At 38.5% G+C, this 26,387-nt stretch overlaps 1 protein-coding gene across 13 annotated transcripts in view; it reads left to right on the forward strand.

Moving 5' to 3' along the window:
* The window catches only part of LRRC9 (leucine rich repeat containing 9), a 164,322-nt gene that overhangs the window by 120,702 nt on the left and 17,233 nt on the right, over positions 1 to 26,387 (forward strand). For 6 of the 13 annotated variants that reach the window (XM_053603162.1, XM_053603163.1, XM_053603167.1 and 3 more), the window contains 2 exons: positions 19,676 to 19,893; positions 25,484 to 25,552. In XM_053603162.1, coding sequence (XP_053459137.1) covers positions 19,676 to 19,893; positions 25,484 to 25,552 — 287 coding nt within the window. Of the gene's footprint in view, positions 1 to 19,675; positions 19,894 to 25,483; positions 25,553 to 26,387 lie in introns of those variants that run through there. The other 7 variants (XR_008382547.1, XR_008382548.1, XM_053603171.1 and 4 more) reach the window with 2 other exon arrangements.

Here is a 26,387-nt window from a genome sequence, read left to right on the forward strand (position 1 = left end):
AGGCTAGAACTGACAGGTAAACAAATACAAACCTGCAGGAGCAAAGACAGGGCCTGAGGCGCAGGCTCTGGGAACTCAAAACAGCTTCCCTTCTGCAAGGGAATTTAGCAGGGACAAAAAAAATTCCCACAAAGTTGTTCTGTTCTGTCAGTAACATCAATCAGGGGCAGGGCTAGAACTGATTGAACACCCCCTAGCCTCCATCATGCGCCCGAGGTTGTCAGGCCTCACCTCCCCCTGCTAGATAGAGTCAGAGCGCAGTGGCCTGGCTGAGCAGAAAAAGATTTCCTTGTGATTCAGGCAGGTGCAAACCCCTGGAGTATCTGTTCACTACAGGCAACTGGGTCAAAGCCCTGTGGGACTATCAGTGACTGGGTGTGACAGAGATGTAAGGTGGGGAAGGATGCCTCAACCTTCCCAGACTGATTTATTTGCTGGGTGGGTCCTCCTGACACCACGGAGCAACAGAGCAAGCCATATCTGAGTAGTCACTAGACCCCTGCAATCCAGTTGCCAGAGACCTTTTAAACTCTCCCACCTGAGACAGGTGCTGACTGAGACAATTGATTTGGACCTTTTGAACTGAGCCAATCGCCCGAGGACTATTCAGGTGGTGCCCTGGGTGTGTGGTTGTAGGAAGGTTTGATTTTCCTTTTCTAATTGTTGCCTGTGGGGGGCAAGGTGACTTAATTGCTGGTATTTCTCCACAGCTGAGACTTCAACCCAGAGTAACTGTGTCACTAGGGTCAAAAAGAGACCAACAGAAAATAAGACAAAACACTTAGCCCCACCACACCAAATAGTTCCTCACTGTACGAGTCCTTGACAGAGCTCCAGGGGAAAAGTCAAAAGGTGTAAAACAATCATGGGGCGGAATCATCAGAAAAACTCTGGTAACATGAATAACCAGAATATATCATCCCCCCCAAGGAAAGATATGGTAGATGTAACTGAAGATCCCATTCATAAACAGCTGGCCAAGATGTCAGAAATCGACTTCAGAATATGGATTGCAAACAAAATTAATAAAATGGATGAAAATTTGGAATTAGAAATTCGAAGAGCAATTCAAAAGTCGGAATTAGAAATTTGAGGAGAAATTCAAAAGTCCCAAGAATTTAACGAATTTAAAGACAAAAACCACCAAAGATTTTGAACACACTGAAGCAAGAATTTACAGCCTTCAAAAGTCTGAAAAATACAGTAGAATCCATCAGTAACAGAGTGGAGCAAGCAGAAGAAAGGATTTCTGACATTGAAAACAAAGCTTTTGAACACTCCCAAACTCTCAAAGAGGAAGAGAAATGGATCATAAATGGATCATTCTCTTTCAGAACTTGATATGGGCCTTTTCAACATTTCCACTTGATTGTGGCTAATTTTTGGAAGGTGACGTGCTTCCAAGTATTGGTCAATTTCCTTCAGATTTTCATATTTCTGAGAATAAAGTTTCTTGTAATAGTCATTAAGGATTTTTTAAATTTCTGAGGAGCCTATTGTTTTTTCATCTTTGTCATTTCTGATTGATGAAATTAGAGATTTTACTTTTTTTTTCCTGGTTAGGTTAGCCAAAGGTTTATCTATTCTATTGACCTTTTCAAAAAACCAGCTTTTTGATTTATTGATCTGTTGTATAATTCTTTTGTTTTCAATTTCATTTAATTCTGCTCTAATTTTGGTTATTTCTTTTCTTCTACTAGGTTTAGGGTTGGAATGTTCTTCCTTTTCCGGTTGCTTGAGATGTCCCATTAAGTTGTTCACTTCTGCTCTTTCTGTTCCGTTGAGGAAGGCTTGCAGTGCTATAAATTTCGCTCTTAGGACTGCCTTTCCAGTATCCCCAAGGTTCTGATAATTCGTGTCTTCTTTGTCATTGTGTTCCAAAAATTTGGCAATTTCCTTCTTAATCTCATCTCTGACCCAGGTATCATTCAACATAAGGTTATTTAACTTCCATGGTTCTGTATGAGCATGCAGATTCCTGTTGTTACTGAGTTCAACTTTCATTCCATGAAGATCCAAGAAGATACAAGAAATAGTTTCTATTCCTGTAAATTTACTGAGGTTAGACTTGTGACCTGAGATGTGATCAATTTTTGAGGATGTTCTGTGGGCTGATGAGAAGTATGTTTATTCAGTTTTGTTTGGATGAGATGTTCTGTAGATGTCTGTTCAATCCAAATGTTGGATGGTTAGGTTTAAATCTAAAATGTCTTTGCTCAGCTTCTTATTGGAGGATCTATCCAACACTGCCAAAGGAGTGTTGAAATCTCTGACTATTTTGGAACTGGAGGAAATCAAGTTGCTGATGTCTGTTAGAGTTTCTTATAAATTGAGTTGCATTTTGGTTGGTTGCATAAATATTAATAATGGAAATCTCATTATATTGAGTATTACCCTTAACAAATATGAAGTGACCATTCTTATCCTTCCTTACTTTTGTTGGTTTAAAGCCTATTGTATCTGCAAATAGAATTGCAACACCTGCTTTTTTCTGATTACCATTTGCCTGAAATATGGACGACCATCCTTTCACCCTGAGTCTATATTTATCTTTTAAGGTAAGATGTGATACTTGTATGCAGTACATATCTGGCCTGAGTTTTTGTATCTGGTCAGCCAACCTGTGCCTCTTTAGAGGACAGTTTAAGCTGTTCACATAAATGGAAAATATAGATAAGTCTGGTAAAATTTTGGGTATCGAGTTTTTCGAAAGTCCAGTGTACATGTTTAATTGTCACTGTGGAAGTTGTAGTTTTATCAAAAGTTTCTGAGTGAGTTTACTTTTGTGGTAGAGGATTGTGCTGGTCATTATGGAGGCTAGGTCTGAGAATATCCTGACAAGCTAGATTAGTTAGACAAATTTCTTCAACATTTGAATGTCATTGAAGTATTTAATTTCTTCATCCTAAATGAAACACAGTTTAGGTGGATCCAGTGTCCTGGGTTGAAAGTTATTTTGTTTTAGGAGATTAAAAGTTGATGACCACCTTCTTCTGGCTTGAAGGATTTCAGCAGAGAGATCTTCAGTCATTCTAATATTCTTCCCTTTGTAGGTTATGTTTTTTTTTACGTCTGCCTGCTGTCACAATTTTCTTTTTCATATTAACTTTAGTGAAATTGATTATGATGTGCCTGGGGGATGTCTTATTTGGGTTGAGTCATGCTGGGATTCTGAAACTGTCTGCTATCTGAATCTTAGAATCTCTTGGCATGTCTGGAAAGTTCTCTTTCATAATTTCATGGAGAAGAGCCTCTGTGCCTTGCGAAGCCATTTCATCGCTTTCAGGGATTCCTATGAGGTGGATATTAGCCTTCTTTGAATTATCCCAGAGTTCTCAGAGAGAATGATCTGATTTTGCTCTCCATTTTTCTTCCTCTTTGAGAGTTTGGGAGTGTTCAAAAGCTTTTATCTTCAATGTCAGAAATCCTTTCTTCTGCTTACTCCACTCTGTTACTGAGGGATTCTACTATACTTTTCAGATCTTTGAGGGCTGCAAATTCTTGCTTCAATGGGTCAAAATATTTGGTTATTTTGTCTTTAAATTCATTGAATTCTTGATACAATTTTTGAATTGCTCCTCGAATTTCTAATTCCAACTTTTCTTTCATTCTATTAATCTTGTTTGCAATCCAAATTCTGAATTTGATTTCTGTCATCTCAGCCTTCTGCTTATGAATGGGATCTTCAGTTATGACTGTCATATCTTTCCTTGGGGGGGTGTTGATGTACTCTGGTTATTTATGTTACCAGAGTTTTCCCACTTATCCCGCCCTGTTATTATTTTACACCATTTGACTAGATGAGTGGATAAGGAAAAGTTGGGTTTGGGGCTCCAGGGGTAGTGATCAACCAGCCCTTAGCCCAAAAGCTGGGACTGGTGTCTGTACCTTTTCCCCTGGAGCTCTGCCAAGGACCCGTACAGTGCTACGGCCTGAGCAACTGGGAACCTGCTTGGTGTGGTAGGGCTAAGTGGCTCTGTCTTCTTTTCAGCTGGTCTCTGTCCAACCCTAGTGAATCTGTTGCTCTGTGTTGAAATCTCAGCTGTGGAGAAATACCAGCAATTAAGTCATCCCGCCCGCCACAGGAAACAATTGGAAAAGGAAAATCAAGCCTTCCTACAACCACACACCCAGGGTACCACTTGGATAGTTCTTGGACGATTGGCCCAGTTCAAGAGGTCCAAATCAATTTTCTCAGTCAGCACCTGTCTCAGGTGGGAGCGTTTAAAAGTTCTCTGGCAACTAGATCACAGGGGTCTGCTGACAACTCAAATATGACTTGCTCCGGTGGTCTGTGAGGTCAAGAGGACCCACCCAGCAAATAGATTAGTATGGGAAGTTTGATATCTCCTTCCCCACCTTACACCTCTGTCACACCCAGTCGCTGCTAACCCCACAGTTGCCTCCAATGAGCAGATTCTCCAGGGTTTTGCACCTGACTGAATCACAGGGAGATCCATGTCTTTTCAGCCAGGCTACTGCTCTCTGCTACTATTTGGCAGGGGGAGGTGAGGCCTGACAACCACGGGGGCTTAATGTAGGCTGGGGCTTTTCACTCAGTTCCAGCCCCACCCCTGTTTGATGTTACTGACAGAACAGAACAACTTTGCATAATTTGTTTCTGTCCCGGCTATCTTTCCTTGTAGAAGAGAGGCTGTTAGAGTTCACAGTACCTGTGCTTTAGGCCCTGTCTGTGCTGCTGCCCAGTCTCACTGCTGTTTGTATTCCAGTGGCACACAGGTAGCTGTCAGTTCCAGCCTCTGCCTGCCCTTCTTTGGGCTAGTGATCTCCTGAGTCCCGGGTGCATCCCAGGCTCAGTAAAGTTGTCCTCTGGGTCAGCCCCACCCTGGGAATCTGCCGGCTCTGCACATGCATTTTCTAGTCCCTGCAGTCCACCCAGGCCAATACCACCTCAGGCAAACCCTTTACTCATGGGCCTGAATTTCCATCCCAGATCTATTCTGCCAGTGGCTGCCACCCAAGAAGATGCCCAGCCTCCTCTGGTTGCCCAGAGAGACAGGGGGTGTTACTCTGGAATATCCAGGGGTGAGCCCTATTGTTGCCCAAAACAGCTGCGGCTCTGTGCCTCGGGGCACCACTGCTCCTGTGTGGTTCCCTCTCAGCTAACCGTCCTCTCCTCACTCCCATGCCACAGAATCAGCACTGACCAGCAGCAATCCATGCCCTGTCCACACCTCTTGAGAAAATACCCAAGAATTTGGACTCCTGGGGGACAGGCTTCCAGACCTCAGAGTGAGAGTCGAGGGGTGTGCTGGGAGCTCAGAATTGCAGGTAGAGAATATATACAGTTTTATGCCTGGCAGGAGAGCGCCATGGCACCCTAGTAGGGGAAGTAGGTCCAGTTTTTAGAGGTTCTCTCCCATGGAATCTAATGGGAGGACTTTTGAACTCTGCTAGTTTGTTTATGGAGTACTCTGAGCTGTTCTCATGGGGGAGGGGACTCCCATCTGCTTGGCAATGGATTTTACACCTTTTGTTTGTATCCTTGGGGTCGCAGCTTGCCTCAGCCGGGTTGATGTGTGTTCAACCTTCTCTTGGTGCAGCTCAAATCTACCAGGTTACTTGCTAAATTTCTGTCCTTTAACTCTCCTTCTGGATGGGAGCCTCTGTGGAATGCTGGCTTCAGTCACCTATCTTGCCTCTGCCAGCTCTTGTTAAGTATATTCTTAAATATTTTATTTTCTTTGCAGCTATTATGAAAAAAATTATTCTTTAATTTTACATACACCTTGACTGTTATTGGTATATAGAAATGCTACTGGTTTGTGTTAAGTTGGTTTTGTACCCTTATACTTTGCTGAATTTATCAATTCCAGGAGTCTCTTGCTGGAGTCTTTAGCATTTTTTTAGGTTCATGATCATCTCATCAGAAAAAAGTGAGATTTTGACCTCCTCTTTTCTGGTTTGAGTATTCTTTAATTCTTTCTTTTCCTCTGGCTATGACTTTCAATGCTATGTTAAATAGAAGTGGTGACAGCAAGCATCTTCGTCTTGTTCCGGTTCTTAAGGGGAATGTTTTCAATTTTTCTCCATTCAGTATGATGTTGGCTATGGGTTGTCATATATGGCTTTTATAATTTTGAGATATGTTCCTTCTATGCCTAGTTTGTTTAGGGGTTTTCTTTATTATTGTTATGAAAGTACTTGGATTTTTTTTTTTAATGCTTTTTCTGCATCTATTGAGATAATCCTAAGGTCTTTGGTTTTTGGTTCTGTTTATGTGGTGAAATGCCTTTATTAATTTACATATGTGAAATCATTCTTGCATGCATGGGATGAATCCCACTTGGTCAGGATGGATTATTTATTTGATGTGCTGTCAATTAGGTTTGCTAGTATTTTATTGAGAATTTTTGCATCTATCTTCTTTATAAGAGATATTAGTCTGCAGTTGTCTTTTTGTTGCCATATCTTTTTCTGGTTTTCATATCACAGATGATACTGAATTGATAGAATAACTTGGGGAGAATTCCCTCCTTCTGAATGTTATAGAATAATTTCTGTAGTAGTGGAACCAGCCTTTATTGTAGGTCTGATAGAATTTGGCTATGAATCCATCTGGTCGAGGGATATTTTTATTGTTGTTGGAAGTTTTTTTATCGCTGCCTTGATCTCACTCCTTATTATTGGTCTCTTCAGGAGTTCTCTCACTTCCTGATTGAGTCTTGGGAGGTTATATATTTCCAGGAATGTGTCCATTTCCCCTACATTTTCTAGTTTATATTCATAAAAATTTTCAAGTATTAAGAAATGATGTTTTGTGTTTCTGTGGTATCAGTTTTAATAACTGTTTTTCACTTCTAATTGAGCTTATTTGGGTCCTATTACTTCTATTCCTGGTTAATCTAACAAATGGTCTAGTACTATTCTTTTCAAAGAACCAACTTTTGTTTCATTGATCCTTTATATTATTTTGTTGTTTTCCATTTCATTTAGTTCTATTTTGACCTTTGTTATTTGTTTTCTTCTACTGGCTTTGGGTTTGATTTGCTCTTTTCTTTTCTTTTTTTTTAATTTGAGGTTAATGTGGGAGCACAATCAATTATGTTACAATGTTTGGACTTATTTGGTAGAGTCCCTCTCATAGTTGTGGCCTGCACCCAAAAGATATGCTATATACCCTTACATTGTGCTCATTAAGTGGAAGCACATAAATCTCCCTCCTTCTTCCTTTCTTACTCCTCTCTTGCTCCCCCTCCCCCCAAACTTAAATTGAGCTTTTCTTTTATGTGGGCATGTATTAAATCATCACTTGGCTTCACATTAGTATTGAGTACATTGGATAATTGTGTTTTCATTTCTGTGATTCTTCTGTGAAGAATGTGTTTCAACTCCATCCAGGCTAATACAAAAGATTTAAAGTCTCCATCTTATTTAGTGGCTGAATAGCATTCCATAGTATACACATGCCAAAGTTTATTAATCCATTCCTGGATTGATGGGCATTTAGGTTGTTTCCACATCTTGGCAACTGTAAATTAAGCTGTGATAAATAATATAGTGCAAAATCCACTGAGTAGATGCCTAGTAATGGGATTGAAGAATCAAATAGGAGGCCCAATTTGAGTTCTCTAAGGATTCTCCATAGTTCTTTCCAAAGAGACCACATTAGTTTGCAGTCCCACCTTCTCTCCACATCCATGCCTGCATCTGCAACATTGGACTTTGTGATGTGGACTATTCTCACTGAATATCTCAGGATGGTTTTGATTTGCATATCTCTGATGATGAGGGACAATGAGTATTTTTTTGATGTTTGTTAATCATTCATCTGTCTTCCTCAGAGAAGGTCCTGGTCATGTCTCTTGCCCAGTAAAAGATGGTATTGTTTGCTCTTTTTGTAATGATTGAGTTCTCTGGAGATTCTAGTTATCAACTGTCAGATTCGTAACATGAAATATCTTTTCCCATTCTCAAGGTTGTCTATATGCTTTGATTATTGTATCCTTAGCTATGCAGAACCTTTTCAGTTTAATTAAATCCTATTTTTGTTGTTGTAATTGCCACTTAGGTCTTCTTCATAAAATCTTTCCCCGGACTGACATCATTAAGAGTTTTCCCCACATTTTCTTCTAGGATTTTTATCATTTCATATTTTAATCTTTTATCTATCTTGAGTCAATTTTTATTAATTAGTGAATGGTGAGGGTGCAGTTTCAGTCTTTTATATGTGTTTATCCAGTTCTCCCAGCACCATTTGTTGAATAAGGATTCTGTATGCTTTAGTTTGGTTTATCAAAGATCAGATGGCAATAAAAGACTGGTTTCATCTCTTGGTTTTCTATTCGATTCCATATGGCTATGTCTCTATTGTGTCAATACCATGCTGTTCTGATCACTGTGGAGTTGTAAGATAGCCTAAGGTTTGGTAGAGTTATGCCTCCAGATTTGTTTTTATTACTAAGAATGGCCTTGGCTATGCTGATTTTTTTCTGGTTCCATACAAAACAAAGAGCTATTTTTTTCCAATTCTTCAAAGTATGATGTTGATATTTTAATAGGGATTGCGTTGAATCTATAGATTACTTTGGGTAGAATAGACATTTTAACAATGTAGATTCTTCCCAGCCAAGAGGATGGTATGTTCTTTCATTTGTTCATTTCGTCTGCTATTGTATTTCTTACAATACAATACAATTGTATTTCTTACAATTGTTTCACAATTGTCTTTGTAGAGATCCTTCACCTCTTTTGTTAGGTATATTCCCAGGTATTTAATTTTCTTTGATGCTACTGTGAATTGTGTCCTTGACTTGCTTCTTAGCCTAGCTATTATTGTTGGTGTATAAAAAGGCTACTGATTAATGGACTGAGATGTTACTGTATTTCTTGATCACTTCTAGGAATCTTATGGTTGAGTCTCTGGGATTTTCTAAGTAGAAGATCATATAATAAGCAAAGAAGAAGAAGAGTTTGACCTCCTCTATCCCCATTTGGATGCCCTTTATATCTTTCTCTTCTCTGTTTGCATTGGCTAGAACTTCCAACTATGTTAAATAGTTGTGGCAATAGAGCAGGGGTCCTCAAACTGTGGCCCGTGGGCCACATGAGATGGTGTGATTGTATTTGTTTCTGGTTTTTTTTTTTTTAACTTCAAAATAAGATATGTGCAGTGTGCATAGGAATTTGTTCATAGTTTTTTTTTTAAACTATAGTCCAGCCCTCCAACAGTCTGAGGGACAGTGAATTTGCCCCGTTTAAAAAGTTTGAGGATGCCTGCAATAGAGGATATCTTCATCTAGTTCCAGTTCTAAGTGGAAAAGCTTTCAGTTTTACTCCATTAAGGATGATATCACCTGTGGGTTTGTCGTAGATGGCTTCAATTAGCTTAAGAAATGTGCCACCCATGCCTATTTTCTTAAGTGTTCTTGTTAGAAAAGGATGCTGAATTTTATCAAATGCTTTTTCTGCATCTATTGAGAGGATCATCTAGTCTCTGTTTTTGCTTCTATTGATATGATTAATTACATTTATGGATTTGCAATGCATCCCAGCATTGCATCCCTGGGATGAAGCCTACTTGATCACAATGTATAATTTCTTCAATGTGTAACTGAAGTCTGTTAGCTAAGATTTTGCTGAGTATTTTTGCCTCGATATTCATTAGTTAAATTTGTCCATAGTTCTCCTTTATAGTTGGGTCCTTTCCTGGTTTTGGTATCAGGGTGATGTTGCTTCATAGAACATGTTGAGGAAGGTTCCTTCCTTCTCAGTGTTTTAGAATAGGTTCTGTAGTACGGATATAAGTTCATCTTTGAACGCTTGATAGAATTCTGGTGTAGAGCCCATCTAGTCCAGGACATTTTTGTTGGAAGCTTTTTTATTGCTTCTTTAATCTCAGTGCTTGATATTGATCTACTCAAAAGATCTATTTCTTCCTGGTTAAATCTAGGGAAATGGTGTAATTCTAGGTATTGGTCCATTCCCTCCATAATGTCAAGTTTCTGGGCATGGAGTTTTTTTTGTTTTTTGTTTTTGTTTTTTTTTTTTTTGGTAAGAAATATACTCTTGTATCTTTGTGGTATCAGTTGTTATTTCCCCCTTTTTCTTTCTGATTGCGCTTCTTAGAGATTTTACTTTTATGTTTCCACCTTATCTAGGCAATGGTTTATCAATTTTATTTATCTTTTTGAAGAACCAATGTTTTGTTTCATTAATTTTCTGAGTGATTCTTTTCAATTTCATTTATTTCTAATTTAATTTTAATTATTTCTTTTCTTTCTGCTAGGTTTGGAATTGGATTGCTCTTCCTTTTCCATTTCCTTAAGAAATGGTTCATTAGGTTGTTGATGTTCTCGCTTTCTGTTTTTTGGATATAAGCATCTTAAGCAATACATTTTCCTCTTAGGACTGCTTTTGCAGTGTCCCATAGGTTTTGGTAGCTTGTGTTTTCATTGTTTCTATGTATGAGGAAGTTAATAATTTCCTCCTTCATCTCTTCATTGACCCAACTGTCATTGGGTTGTTTAGTTTGCATGCTGTTATGTGGGGATGAAGATTTTCGTTGAAGTTGAGTTCCACCTTTATTGCCTTGTGGTCAGGGAAAATACAAAGCATAATTTCAATTCTTTTGATTTTGTTGAGGCTTGATTTGTGTCCTAGGATATGATCTATTTGGGAGAATGTTCCATGGGCTGACAAGAAGAACATATGTTCCTCAGCTTTGGGTTTGGAGTGGTCTGTGTATACCTATTAAACACAATTGTACTAGGGTCATGTTTAAGTCCCATGTATCTTTGTTTAATTTCTGTTTAGAGGATCTGTCCAGCTCAGCAAGAGGGATGTTAAAGTCCCTAGATAATATGGTGTTATAGGATATCATATTGCTCAGACCAATTAAGATCTATTTCATAAATCTGGGAGCATTTAAGTTGGGTGCATAAATATTTAGATGAAATATCCTCTTGTTGTATGGTACCCTTGACCAGTATGAAGTGTCCATCTTTGTCTTTCTTGACTTTAGTTGCTTTAAATTCACATGTATCTGAAAATAAAATTACAACCCCTTCTTTCTTCTGATTTCCATTTGCCTGAAACACTGTTTTCGAACTCTTCACCCTGAGTCTTGTTTTATCCTTTGAGGTTAGGTGTATTTCCTGGAGACAGCTTGTGCTCTTTTATCCATTTGGCCAGCCTCTTCAGTGGGGAATTCAAGCCATTTACATTTATTCAAACAATAGATAAGCGTGGTGGAGTACCATTCACCTTATTTTGAGAAAGTACGTTGCTTTTATCCTTTGTGCCTTTGTGGAAGCTAGGTTTTGTCCTTTAGTTTCTGGGTATTTACTTTGTTGCTAGTCCATTATGATGGTCTGTGTAGAGAGTAGGTCTAAGTATTTCCTGTAAAGCTTGTCTTATTGTGGCAAGTCTCGTCAGTGTTTACGTATCAGTAAAAGATTTGATTTCTCTATCAATTTTCAAAGCTTAGTTTATCAAGATAAAGAATTCTGGGCAGAACACTGTTTTGTTTAAGAAGGTTAAAGATAGATAACCATTCTCTTCTGGCTTGGGCAGTTTCAGCAGAAAAGCCTACTGTCACTCTGATGGATCTGCCCCTGTAGGTCAATTGACATTTACTCCTGGCTGCTTGCTGAATTTTCTCTTTCATTGACTTTGGACTAGTTCATTACAATGTATCTGTTTGTGCTGAGATGACCCAGGGTTTGATATCCCTCTAAAAGGAGGGTGTTGCAATCTTTGGTGATACTTGGGAAAATTTTAATTTATGATATCCTCCTGTAAGACTTCTATTGCTTTCAGACATCCTTCTTCCCCTTCAGGGATACTTATAATTCATGTGTTTGAATGGTTCATTAAGGCACATAATGTTCTGAGCAGATTCTGTGCTTTCTCTGGGTTGTCTGCCTCTTCAACTGCCTGGATTAGCTCAAGAGATTTATCTTCCAGCTCTGAGATTCTTCCTTCTCCTTTATCTAATCTGTTATTGATTCTTTCTACTGAGTGTTTAAGTTCCCTGATTCTTTAAGTTCGCCTTCAATTTCTTAAGCTCTGACATATACTTTCAATATTATTCATATCTTTCATTCATTATTTGGTTCTGGTTTTGGATTTCCCCTTTTCATCATTTTCCAGATTCTTATCAATTCCCTTCATTTGTTTTTGCCATCCATATTTTAAATTCACTTTATGTCACTTCCATTATTTCTTTATAGGGAAAATCTGCTGCGGTAGCTACCTCATGATCCGTTGGTGGGGGTGGGGGTGGGGGTGGGATCTCTGTTCTTGTTTTTCATATTTCCAGAATTTTTCTGTTGGTTCTTCCTCATGTGTGTTTTATTCTTGTTCACTTCTTTCCCCTACTTTTTCCTCTCACTACCTCCTTCACTTTAAATTACCTTGTCTCTGTGCTTAGGTGTTGAAATGTCCTTTTGGTATAAGGCCAAAAGGAAGAAAAGGGTAAAGAGCTAGAAGGGAGAAAAGAAAGAAAAAGATAGAGCAAAAAAGGGAAAAAATTGAAAAAAAGAAGAGAAGGATGGTAAGAGGGACAGAGAAAGGATAAATGGTTGTGCTGGGCAGTTTGCTTTGACCCACACCCACAATTCCAGAACTCTGTGGGGGCTGGCTGGCTGGGTCCCTTGAAGTCAGGAGGTCTTTACCAGCATGAGCAAAAGCAGGAACCACCTCCACCAAATATAGAAAAAAATCAGCAGTATGTTGCAGTGGAGACTACCAATACTGTCTTTCCAAAGGACAAAGCTAGAAGGACACCCTACATCATGAGCTCAACACCTCCTTGAGTCAGACCAATGACCCTGTAGCCAGGCCTCAGAGTTAGTCTCTGTCCCATTAATAGAATACAAAATGAAACAGAATAAAGCAGATCAAAGAAAAGAAAAAGAAATAAATTAAAGTAAATTAAAAATAAAATTATGTAAGATGAAGAGAAAATGTGATATCTTAGTTGTTGTATGAGAAATTTATGTAGGAAGACTGAGAAAAGTAGAAAAATCTTCACCAAAAGTGAGGAAAAAGGAAAGAAATAAGAAAGAATAAAAGGGGCTAAACACCCATAGCAGAAATGGAGGAGCCTTTGCTATTGAAGAAAGTAAAAATGAAAAAATAAAAATACAGTCACATCAAACCAAACAAAAATCACCAGTAAGAAAAAAAAAAACCTAAGGAAAAAATTGAAAAAAAAAAAAGAAAACCAGGAAAAAAAAAAATATATATATATATATAAAAATATATATTGCAATAGGTTGCCTGGACACCATGTGGTGATGTGGTGTTAGGAGATGCAGAAGACACATGCTGGTTTTGCTGTAAGGTGGGGGCCAAAAGCCACTATCTAGTTGCCAAAGAGACCCAGTCCTGATTTCCTGATTTATTTGCCCTCAATCAGGATTGGTTGCATTGCTAGCATTCAGTCCTCATGGGATTGGGATCCTGAAGCTTTTCCCAGATTTCTTAGTTGGCATGTCTTGACCTTGCAAACAGTGTCCCCTGGCAACAAGTGGCTTTCCTGGGGATTCCAGAGCTGTTCAACTCACCCACAAAATGGCTACCTGAGCTCGGAAGGTGTGCCAGGTCTGGCCATGTACTAGGCCCAGTAGACTGTTCTTCCCAGTGACCTTCCCACTATGATGCCCTGCTAGTAGTTAAGCAAGTGGGAGTTCCACCCTGCCCAGTGATTACTCCCGGCTGCTGGATGCTGTTCAAGTTTACTTGTTCTCTTAAGCCCTTCCAAGGTAGCTCCAGCAAGGAGCCAAGTCCAAAAACAAAAATCTGCAGGATTCCTCTTTCCTATTTCTAGTCCTCCACCAGAGGACTGGCCAGTCTCTGTCTGTACCCAGGTACTTGCCTTCGATGCTGGTTCTCCTCAGCTTTTGACCTCCTCATTGGTTCCTGGAGTACCTCTACCGCTTAACAGTGCCCCGCAAGTGGCACTGGTCCTCTCTTCCCTGTTTCACCACAGGTGGCTGGTAAGGAGATGTCTGTAGTCTGTCATCTTGCTCCTCAGAGTGCTATTCCTTCTAATTCCATCTGCTAATTCCATCTGCTATTCCATCTAATTCTTTCAGATGTGATATTAGGTTGTTAATTTAAATTTTTTCTGACTTTTTGATGTGGGCATTAGGGCTATGAATTTTCTCCCTTTGGAATTCTTTTGCTGACTCCCATAGATTTTGATAGTTTGTGTCCCCTTTATCATTCAGCTCAAGGAATCTTTTGATTTCCAACTTAATTTTATTATTGATCCAATAATCATTCAGCAGCAGGTTATTTAATTTCCATCAATTTGTATAGAACCAAGTATTACTCATGGAATTGATTTCTAGTTTTATTACACTATTGTCTGAGAAGACACATAGTATGATTCTGATTTTTTCAAACTTCTCAAAACATGATTTGTTACCTCAGATATGATCAATCTTAGAGAAGGTCCCATGTACTGATGAGAAGAATGTATGTTCGATAGTTTTGGGGCAGAGTGTTCTGTAAATGTCTGCTAGGTCCATTTGTTTTAGAGATCCATTAGGTCCAAGGTTTCTTTATTTTTTGCCTTGATGATTTGTCTAGTTCCGACAGTAGGGTGTTAAAATCCCCAGAAGTTACGAAGCTACTATCTATGTCCTTGCTTAGCTTTAGTAGAATTTGCTTTATATATCTGTGAGCTCCAGTGTTAGGTGCATATATATTTAGTATTGTTATTTCTTATTGTTGAATTGCTCCTTTTATTGTTAGATAGTATGACCCACCAAAGGTCACTGTATATACATAGGGAAAATGGGAAATTATAGCTAATTGTGCCTTTATTTACAAAACATTCATTACAAATGTTTACAAACTGTTTTTCTACCTGTTAACATAAAAATATAAAACATGTTAAAAATATAATAAAATATAAAATATGAGTTTATTAATTCTGTATGTATGGCAACATTTGAGATACCCTTTATAATGACCGTATTTCTCTTTCTTTACCTTTGCTAACTTACAGTCAATTTTATCTGATATGAGAATGGCTACATTTGCTCTGTTTTGGTTTCTGTTTGTGTGGAATTTTATTTCCATCCTTTCATGTTGAGTTTGTGTACATCCTTTTGGTTTAGCTGTGTTTGCTGAAGTCAACAGATGTTTGGATTGCTTTTTCATTCATTCAGTCAGCCTATGTCTTTTGAGAGGAGCATTTAGACTTTTAATACTGAACGATAGAATTGATATGTGGGATGCTGTTCTATTCGTCATGTTGGCTAGTACTTCTTTGTTTTCCCTCTTATGCTATTATTTTATAAGAGTTGTGAGCTTTAGCTTTTTTTGGTGGTTTTGCACTGGTGGATATCTATTGTGCTGATTTATGACTAAAGCAGTTCTGAATATTTCCCACAAAGGAGTTCTGGTCATGACAAATTCCCTCAGTGTTTGCTTGTCTGGAAAAGACTTTATTTCTCCATCAATTGGGAAACTAAGTTTTGCAGGATAAAAAATTCTATGCTAGAAGTTGTTCTATTTAAGAAGATTGAAGATGGAGCCACAATCCCTTCTAACTTATATGAGTTCCTGCTGAGAAATCTGAAATTATTATGATGGATTTTCCTTTCTAGGTTAGTTGTCACTTTTGTCTTGCTATTTGCTATGAATCTTCCCCGTGTTTGATGACCATCTTGTATCTGAATCTCTGGTGACAGCAGAGAATTTTTCCTCAATAATTCCCTACAATAGACTTTCCAAGATTTTAACTCTATCTTCTTCTCCCTTAGGGATACCTATAATTCATATATTACTCACATCACATAATCCCATTTTTCTTTAGATATTTTAGATAAAAATATCTTTAGATATTTTTAAAATTCTCTTTGAATGACTGGGTTAGCTTCAGAGCCTTACTTACCTTTAAGCTCTGAGATTCCTTATTCTCTTTGGTTTATTCTGTTTTTGAAGCTTTCTGCTGTGTTTTGAAATTCCCTAAATGACTCATTTCCGTAGATTCTATTATATACTTTCTTAAATTGTCCATTTAGAGACTTTTTTTATTGATTTCCTGAAGTATTTGTATGGCTTCTTTTTGTTGGTTTTTAACTTTCTCTTTAATTCCATTCATCTTATATCATCTTATTTGCCATCCATATTCCATTACTATCATTTTGATAATTTTCCTGTGATTGGCATCCACTACTGTAGCTGTATCATGATCCTTGGATGGTATCAAATATTTTTCTTTTCATGTTGTGAGGATTCTTTTGCTGGTTTATTCTCATCTGAATTCTCTTTTCTCAGCTTAGGGCTAATAGATTTTCAGGGCACCTATTCTCCTTTACTGGGCATTCTCTTACCTAATTAGAAGAAGAGAAGGTCCCAAGATGGTGCTTTATTCCTACTCTGAAGTGTTGAATAGCAGGGGAGGCATGCATTTGTTCTGATTTGTCCTGTTCACCTGTGACTGCTGCAGTTCAAAGTGGCATTGGATGATCTTTGTGTGGGGTGGTAGATTTTTCTCCCAATTGTTGTAAGAAGTTCAAATTGGGGGCTAGGTAAGACCTTCTTCATGGAGGCTGGTGTTGTGGGGATTGCTCTGCCTGGGATCTCCCTGTGGAGGTGACAGTGACAGCTGGGTGAGGCCATCTAGGCAGTGGTCATGAGTGCACAGGCTGTAGGCATTTTCTCAAACCAGGTCCAGGTATAATAGTGGAGCCTGGAACCTCTTCCTCAAGCCTGGGGAGGCCCATAGCAGGACAGTGGACCTTGGGATAGTACTTCCAGCCCAGCAGCAGTGGTGGAGATTCAATGTCGGGGTCTTGGGGTTTAGCTGTAGCACTGAAATCTTGGGAGTGGGCTGTGGACTTCTTCTAAGTTCTGGAACCAAGGGGTAGAGCCCTGGGCTTTGGCACAAGAGCCTCGGTGCCCGAACTAGGGATCATGAAATCAGGGCCAAAATTGAGTGCAAAAGCAGGGTTGTACACACTGCAGACTTTTCCACCACCCCAGGAACTCTGGATACCAAATTACATGGGCAGGATTTGGTTCTAGCAGCCCAGGGACCATGGAGTTCCCCCCATCCCCTAAGACCCTACTGAATCAGTTGAGCCTGTAGCACCTGAGGCAATTCCTCTGCCCAAATCCCTCCAGTGGAGGGGCAGGGCACTTGACTCCCAGTCATAAGGTATGGCTGAGGAGAGTCTCTGCTCAGTCCACTCCCTGCCTCATCTGGTGGGGGTAATGCAGTTGTACTCAGGCTACTAGTGCAAATCTGAGTCCCATTTAGACCTGGCACCATGTACCTGAGAACTCAGGATGGCAACTGCAGAAATGGGATTGGCAGCCACCAGATCCTTCCTGCACCTGTTCTCTGGTGCACTGACTCTGTACAGACTCTAGACAGCTCCCTAGTCAGTACAGACAGAGGTCTGTGACAGTGGAGGGAGCCCTCTTACAACTCGGCCACAGTGCCTATAAGATAAGTGCCCCACCCCAGTATTCTGTCCTCTTAATATTCCCCACATGTAGATGCCTCCTTAGAGATCCCTTCTTTTGCCAAATGAATCAAACTGTTACCCTCTCCTTCACTCTGAGTGTCCTTTATCACTTCTCTGGGATTTCACAATCTTCTTTCTGAGAAAAACTATCTGTAGATAGACATCTGCTTGCAATTTATGATCTTTTCCTTGAAAGCATGCTTGCAGTCTGCTTCTAGTCTGCCATCTTCCTAAGTTCATCTTCTTAAAAGGACACCAGTCATATTGAATTAGGTAGGGTTCACCTCAAAGACCTCTTTAAGCTTAGTTTCTTTCTCCATCTTTAGTTACATCCTTAAAGAACCTATCTCCAAATATGGCATTCTGAAGTACTGACAGGTAGGACTTTAACATATAAATGTGAGGAGTGGGTTAGTCCATTTGTGCTGCTACAAAGAAAATGCCTGAAGCTGGAAAATTTACAAAGAAAAATGTTTATTTGGCTCACAGTTCTACAGACTGTACAAGCATGGTGCCCGCATCTGCTTCTGGGCTTCATACAGCTTCCAATCCAAGTAGAAGGCAAAGGGGGAGCAAGCATATCACAAGGCAAGAGAAAGAGCAAGGGGAGGAGGTGGTGCAAGGCTCTTAGCCCAGCTCTCATATGAACGGATACAGTGAGAATTCACTCAACTATGGCAGGGAGAGCACCAAGCCATTCATGAGGGATCTGCCCTCATGACTCAAACACCAATGACTACGTATTACCTCTAACACTAGGGTCAAATTTCAACAGGAGATGTGGAGGGGCCAAAACATCCAAACCATATTAAGGAGGATACAGTTCGGTCTGTAATAAACAAGGAAGGTGAATATTGAATTAAATATACTATGGTTTACTAGAAAAGATAATTGAGCTTCAAACGTAAAAGAAGTAAGTTAGGACTGGTGGTGCTATTTTTGTGTCTTTGAGCAAGACACTTAATTATTCTGATCTTAAATTTTCTGATTATTAAAAAGAGACAATATTTTTCCCTGTTGAATTCTGAGACTCTAGTAGAAAATACTGTACATGTGAAAGCATTTTGTAAGTCAAGCATCCTCTGCTCATATACGTTATCATTAATATTTATAAGCTATTGATAGCTATGGTAGGAGATTATAGTTTAGATAAAACATAGATTATAAAGAAGGGCGAGTTTTCAAGCATGAGATGAACTCTTGTTTAATATGGCTATAGTGCAAAAATATACTAAAAAAGAAAGAAGAGCATAATTAATGTGTATTCTTCTAACTAAATACAACAAATTACCTATAAGAAATAATTAGACATACTTTCAGTGAATCACAAACAATGACTAAAAATTAATCATAAAGAAATTTCACAGCAATGAGGCCAGGAGAAGTGGCTCAAGCCTTTTAATCCTTGCACTTTGCGAGGCTGAGGTGGGAAGATTGTTTGAAGCCAGAAGTAAGAGACCAGCTTAGGCAGCAGTGAGACCCCAAGTCTACAAAAAAATTAAAAAGAGAGGACTAGGCATGGTGGCATATGCCCATAGTCCCAGGTATTTAGGAGCCTGAGGCAGGAGGATCACCAGAATCTAAGAGTTTGAGGTTTCAGTAATGTATGATGACACTACTGAGTGCTCCAGCTTCAGAGCAAGGCCCTGTCCTAGAAACAGAGAGAGAGAGGAAAGATAGAGAAAGAGAAAGGGAGAGAGGGAGGGAGGGAGGAGAAGGGAGAAGGAAGGAAGAAAGGCTATAAGAACACCTATTAGGATAAATGATATACTCAGGAAGCACATCTTTGCAGCACATTTCTAGATTTTTGTCAAAACCAACTATTGTAGCATTTAATTAATGAACAGATTAGTTCAATTTAGTACACTGTATACTTCATCACCTTCTGGTCTTTCACAAAGGAGAAATTTTAACAAATATTATTTGATGATGATGCTGCCTTCCTATAAATTACATTTTTTATTTTTTGCAGTTTTTTTTTTTTTTTTTTTTTGGCCAGGGCTGGGTTTGAACCCACCACCTCCGGCACACGGGGCCAGCACCCTACTCCGTTGAGCCACAGGCACCGCCTATAAATTACATTTTAATATCTCCTTGGAAATACATTTTTTATAGTACCTTTAAAAAATCACTTGGTAAAATATTTAAGAGAAGGTAGATAATAACCTTTAATTCAGGAAGTTTTGGCTCACTTGATATATCACGACTTGTCTTTTTAGGGAATGAAATCAGTCAAGTCGAAGGGCTTGACAACTTAGTTGTCCTTCAGGAATTGGTAGTGGACCATAACCGCATCAGAACATTTAATGAAAGTGCTTTTGCCAAACCAAGTTCTTTGCTGGCACTTCACCTGGAGGAAAATAGACTACGAGAGCTGAATAAACTACAACCTTTGGTAAAACTAGAGAAACTATTCCTAGGATATAATAAAATCCAGGTAACATTATTTTGGGTTTTATTATGAGATTTGCAAGCCTTATTTCTCCTGAGTTCTGAACATAAAGCTTTGAATATACCAATGAAAATTCTGCTAGTGTGCTATTTACCATTTATATACCATACGTATTTCAATGTACATAGATATTTTGTGATGTACAGATGTCCTCCTTGCTTGTAGACTTATAAACTAGACGAACCCATGTCCCCCCATCTACTGATAAAAGTTAGCTCTAAGTGTTCTAGGGTGGCGCCTGTGGCTCAGTGAGTAGGGCGCCCGCCCCATATGCCGAGGGTGGCGGGTTCAAACTGCAACAAAAAAATAGCCGGGCGTTGTGGCGGGCGCCTGTAGTCCCAGCTACTCGGGAGGCTGAGGCAAGAGAATCGCTTAAGCCCAAGAGTCAGAGGTTGCTGTGAGCCGTGTGACGCCACGGCATTCTACCCGAGGGTGGTACAGTGAGACTCTGTCTCTACAAAAAAAAAAAAAAAAAGTTAGCTCTAAGTGTTCTGAGGCTGTTCTCATCAGTCCTTTCTGAGAGATTTCATTTGTTTCTTGACTGCCATTGGTCTAAGTTGTTTCTGCATCTCAATTCCAGACATTCTCTGGCCCTTCTAACTCTGTCTACCTGGCATTTGAATCAGTTTTTGATTTGGTTGTAATATTACATCTCTCCCCACTCAAGCCTATAAGATAGGGTCCTATATCAGTTTTACCTGCTCAGAATTCAACCAATTACTTTGCCCCAAATTAACCTGCTCAGACTCTCTCCATTATACAGTTGAGAGAGTTGAAGATACAACCTTATACAGTGCTCACATTTCTCTTAGCATTTCAGTAAGTATATGTTAGACCTCCTTTTACCAGCTTCACTACTTTTGCTCATACCTCTAAGATAGCCTCAAAGATAGACTGAACTGTGAACTAACCTCTTACACCCCCAAGGCAAGGACTGAGCCTGTCTTGTCCACATTTTATATCAGTATACAGCACAATACATGGTTCACAGGAGATACTCAATAAAGATTTGTTTGTGGCTTATTTGCTGGAGTTCAGGAAGACTTCTTGGATGATATAAAAGAAACCATGAGTGGTGTTCTTTCTACACATTACAGAAACTAGGGAATGTACATACAGAAAAAATAGTATACAACTAATTTATCTAGATTCAAACATTCACCTGAGAAAAGTCTGCTACACTGGCAATGATTCTTTCAAAGCTTTATCCAGAAGAAATCTAAATTAAGAAAATTTTGATTCTATGGGAAATTTTTTTTATTAAATCATGAACACATAGATCATGTATACATTGATGCATTTATGGGGGACATTGGGCTGATTTCATATAGAATTAGGAATGCTTACATCACACTGGTAATACATACCTCATCTCATTTACTTAGTTATTGTGTTAAGACATTTATACTCTATACTAATAGATCCAACATGTACCCTTGCATTATGCACCATAGTGTGATCCCACCATTCACCCTCCCTCGAAATCCTTCCAGTGATCGCAATGGAGCTAGGATTATAGAATCAGACTTATACTTGTTAGAGATCTTACCTCATCTCAAGCTTTACTAATAATGTCAAGGATACACAGGACTTAGGACATGCCTAGGGGTTTCTCAGATCATTCCTTCCCATATCTCATGCATATAGCTTTTAGCTTAGCATAAAGGGTGAGATCTTCCAGTGAGATTTTGTGGGGTGATCGTATCTACAAGGGTGTTTCATTTATGAAACATCTCCCTATTATAATTGAGCTTATGTGACATTCTATGGGGAGCCATGCCTTAAAATTCTATAGGTTCTATGGAATTTTGTAGTCCTTATAAATAGTCCTTATAAGTATACATAGTCCTTAACCAGGGAGATATGTTAAGAGAATACCATAAATAAGGACCATCTTCCCCAGCACATGTCATTGCTGTATTTGACAGGACATCTAGTTATCAGCATATGTACAAGATTAGACCAAGGTAACCTAATTTATCCAGAAGTGTCCCTCCCCCTCCTTTCACTTCCCCAATCTCCCTTAAGGTAGTGAATAAATGGCAGATCAACTGGAATAACAACTTCCTCCCAGTAACTTAAAGAAAATAATTCTTAGTCAAGCTTATTTATTATCAAAATCTAATACAGCTAAATGATAACCTGTCTTATAAATCATGGGATTTTATAGATACCACTGAGTGAAAGGAAAATGATTATTATTTCATGATTGTTTACTTTTATCTTTGAAATGGTATTTTTTTTTTTGAGACAGCGTCTCACTTTATTGCCCAAACTAGAGTGCAGTGGCATGATCGTAGCTCACTGCAGCCTCAAGTCCTGGGCTCAAGCAATCCTCCGTTCTCAGCTTCCTGAGTTCCTGGGATTACAGGTGCATGTCACCACATCCAGATAATTTTTTTTAATTTTTTATAAAGATAGGGTCTCACTATGTTGCCTAGGCTGGTATCAAACAATCCTCCTGTCTCAGCCTCCCAAAGTGTTGGGATTATAGGCATGAGCCACTGCGCTCAGCCAAAATGGCATTTTTCATTGAATTTAGCTTGATAGCTTTGTCATTAAATTTATTCTAACCATTACCATAATAGTACCTTAAAGTGACAAGACATTCAGCTGGAGGAAAAAATGAACTCAGACAAATAAATAGGAAAGTTAAGTTGGAGATTCTACTGAATTCTACTGAAAATATATGTTCTTCAAAATTCTTAACTATTGGTTCAAATTTCCTTTTGACAGATTTTGTCTGTAGTATAGCTTCACACCAACATGGGCAGGCTGATACCAATATTAATGTTCACAACAGGACAGTCAGATTACAACCTTTGGGCTGATATAGATTGAAGGTATATGCAGTCCCTCCTTTACCTACTAAAACATCTTTCAGAAACTGCATGTCCTCCATAACAGAGTCTGGTGTGAAGCTTTTGAATTAGCTGCGTGTCTGTAAAAAATTTACTGTAAAAAATAAATTTTTTACAGTGTAAAAAATAAATTTTTTACAGTGTAAAAAATAAATTTTTTACAGTGTAAAAAATTTCCATAGCTTTGGAAAATTGTTGCTTATTATCTTACATTTGTGGAGATAATCACAGACATGCATTATTTAACTCAGTTTTTTTTTTTTTAATTTATATATTTTTTTTTTTGTAGAGACAGAGTCTCACTTTACTGTGCTCGGTAGAGTGCCGTGGCGTCACACGGCTCACAGCAACCTCCAGCTCTTGGGCTTATGTGATTCTCTTGCCTCAGCCTCCCGAGCAGCTGGGACTACAGGTGCCCGCCACAACGCCCGGCTATTTTTTTGTTGTTGCAGTTTGGCCAGGGCTGGGTTTGAACCCACCACCCTCGGCATATGGGGCTGGCGCCTTACTCACTGAGCCACAGGCGCCGCCCATTTAACTCAGTTTTATAGTCACATTTAATCCATGTGTCTAAAATGATTCTCCTACCGGGCATCCAGCTTCTCTGTCTACTCTTAAACATCTGAATAATCTCTTGAAGTTGGAAATGACTCTGGGAAATAATCTATTGCTAAATGTCCTGTTCTAAAAGAAGACCCTAATCCAGACCTATTTCTGTGACTGCCTTAAGTGCTTATCCTAACAATAGAATCAAAAGGTAACAACCATGGCCGTGCTGGTAAATGTTTAACAACTGGCTTTCTTTGGGGTGGTGGGGACCCTAAGTAGAAGCATTTGCCAATTTGCATAGTATAATTTCTTCTACCATTGCCAATTTCAAGCTAAAACACCATCTCAAAAAATTCACCAGTTGACTTTTATGAGTCAGTAAAAGGTAACTCTAATGCACCACTGTAAAAAATACCCTATATTAAAAATCAGAAACCATCAGCCCTCTCCTCTCCCCTCCAGTTATAGGCATATTGGTTATTTGATGGCTCTTTAAAACTTTTTTTCTTTTTTTGAGACAAAGTCTCACTGTGTCACTCTCAGTGGAGTGCTACAGCATCACAGCTCACAGCAACCTCAAACTCTTGGGCCTAAGTGATTCTCTTGCCTTAGCCTCCTAAGTAGTTAGGACTATAGGCGCCTGCCACAATGCCTGGCTATTTTTTTGTTGCAGTTGTTTAGCTGGCCCGGGCCGGGTTCAAACCCTTTACCCTCTATATATGTGGCTGGTGCTGTAACCACTGTGCTACAGGTGCCGAGCCTATTTAAAACTTTATACCAGGCTAAGTGCCTGTAGCAGCACTTAGGGTGTCAGCCACATACACTGGAGCTGGCAGGTTCAAATCCAGCCCAGGCATACCAAACAACAGCAACTAGAACCAAAAAATAGCTGGGCGTTGTGGCAGGTGCCTATAGTCCCAGCTACTTGGGAGGCTGAGGCAAGAGAATAGCTTAAGCCCAAGAGTTTGAGGCTGCTGACGCCACAGCACACAGCAGGGTGACATGGTGAGATTCGGTCTCAAAAAAAAAAAAAAAAAAAAAAAACTTTATACCAGCATTAGCTTTCACACATTTAACAGTTGGTTTCTCATATTAATGTTATCTATGAGAAATAAAGATTTTTATTAGGAATATCTCACTAGTGAACATTGCCATATTCTGTTTAATCTGAGAAAATAATCTAAAACTTTTCACATGCTTTACAATCAGGCTTTGGGTCCATAGATAGAAACTGCCTCTGAGTAAAAATACACAATATCATTATAGATAATAGGATATTAGAGCTATTTTCATTTTGGAAGTATCATACAGAGGGCTTTACAAATCTCTAATATGAATTTCCACTCAAAATATAATATGAAATTCCACTTTCAAGTGATCTAAAATAGGTCTAAATTTTTTTATATTACTAGCATTGGCTATATGCCCACCTCATTGGCTATATTCCACCCAAAAAGGACTATGGGCATATCAACAACTTTGCCATATTACTGTGAACTAGCAAAATACTTAAGCTGGCTTATTGGCTACATTTTGTCAGAAATAGCATTTTAGAAATAATTTTGCAAAAACTAAAATGTATGCTGAATAAATCCAAGATTATTTTTTTAAAAGTGTACTTGTAAACTTCCACCAATGTTAAATGGATAATAATAAATGATCCTATGTAATAGGAAAGGCAAATTATTTAACTAGAGAGACAATTTTTCAGTTATACATATTCCTAGCAAATATAACAGGATGCAATCTACTTAATATCATGTTTCTTTATTGTTATGATTGTGTTTAAATATGTACCTTTGAAATTGTTTAGACTAGGTTTACCTTTTCCATATTTCTTAGTCAATACTCTGGAAGAATTCACCAAATACAATCTGAGTCCTAAAATAAATCAAAACTCTTGTAAGAAAAAATTTGGTCTTTTTTATAAGTGATGCTATATTACCAATTTTCCACATGAGGCTGTCATCATTGCCAGTCAAGTATTTGGAATCCACAGTAAACAGATTGGTCTTTACTCAATAATACAGAATACTATCACTCAAGCATACTTTAGAGGATTTAATAAGAGCTAGCTATAATCCAACAATTACATATAATTCAAATTAGTCTGTGTTTGAATATGTTGGGTTTACCCAAATAATATCTTGTTAATTTTGCAATAGGATATTACAGAACTGGAAAAACTTGATGTTATCACTTCTCTCAGAGAGCTTACAGTTTATGGAAATCCAGTGAGTATGTTACTGTTCTAATTTATTAATTGTATATAATTTGTTATTATATAACTTGAGAAAGGGATTTATTTAGTTTTATCTGTTTCCATATGCATGGCAAATTACCTTAGCACAATGTATCAACTTGTGTTGTCTTCTACTTGCTTATAATGAAAAGGTCTGTTTCTTCATGGTATTCATTAGCCTATTTATCCCCATACTAATACTAAATTGTGTTAATAATGTCTTATATTAAGCCCTGATGTCAAGTAGAGTAAGTGGCTCTAATTCTTCTCTTTCACCTCCTTCTCTTTCTCACTATTTCCTTCTCTTTCTTCATAGTCTTGGGCACTATTCTTGGCCCTTTGTACTTTCCTGTGGATTTAAATAGGAAGCCACTTTTCAAGTTACTTGAGAATCTTGTTGATAATTTTAATCAGAACTACATTCAACTTATTATTAGTTTGGGGAGAGATGTGCCACCTCTCCCATTGGAATCTTTGACAAAATCCTATAAGTAGCACTCTTGTTCACCTTATAGCTGAACAAATTGAGAAATATCACAGTAGAGATGTGAAAATATCTACTTAGATTAGTGAGAAAGCCAAATGTGCATGTTAACAAATTCCCCCAAACAGAGGGTACTAGACGGAGGACTTTCCATGTGGGAGGAAAGCATCTCTTGAGGAACAAAACACATTCTCTCAGAACACTCCTTTTTTTGAAAAAAAGGTTACTATATTTTGCTGTGTATAATGCACAATTCTTGCCCAAATTTTTGAGAGAAAAATAAGAAAGTACATTATATGTATACTAATTCCATATCTATATAACTGTTTTAAATAATTCTATT

The sequence above is a fragment of the Nycticebus coucang genome, chromosome 9 (assembly GCF_027406575.1).
Source record: "Nycticebus coucang isolate mNycCou1 chromosome 9, mNycCou1.pri, whole genome shotgun sequence".
NCBI lineage: Eukaryota > Metazoa > Chordata > Mammalia > Primates > Lorisidae > Nycticebus > Nycticebus coucang.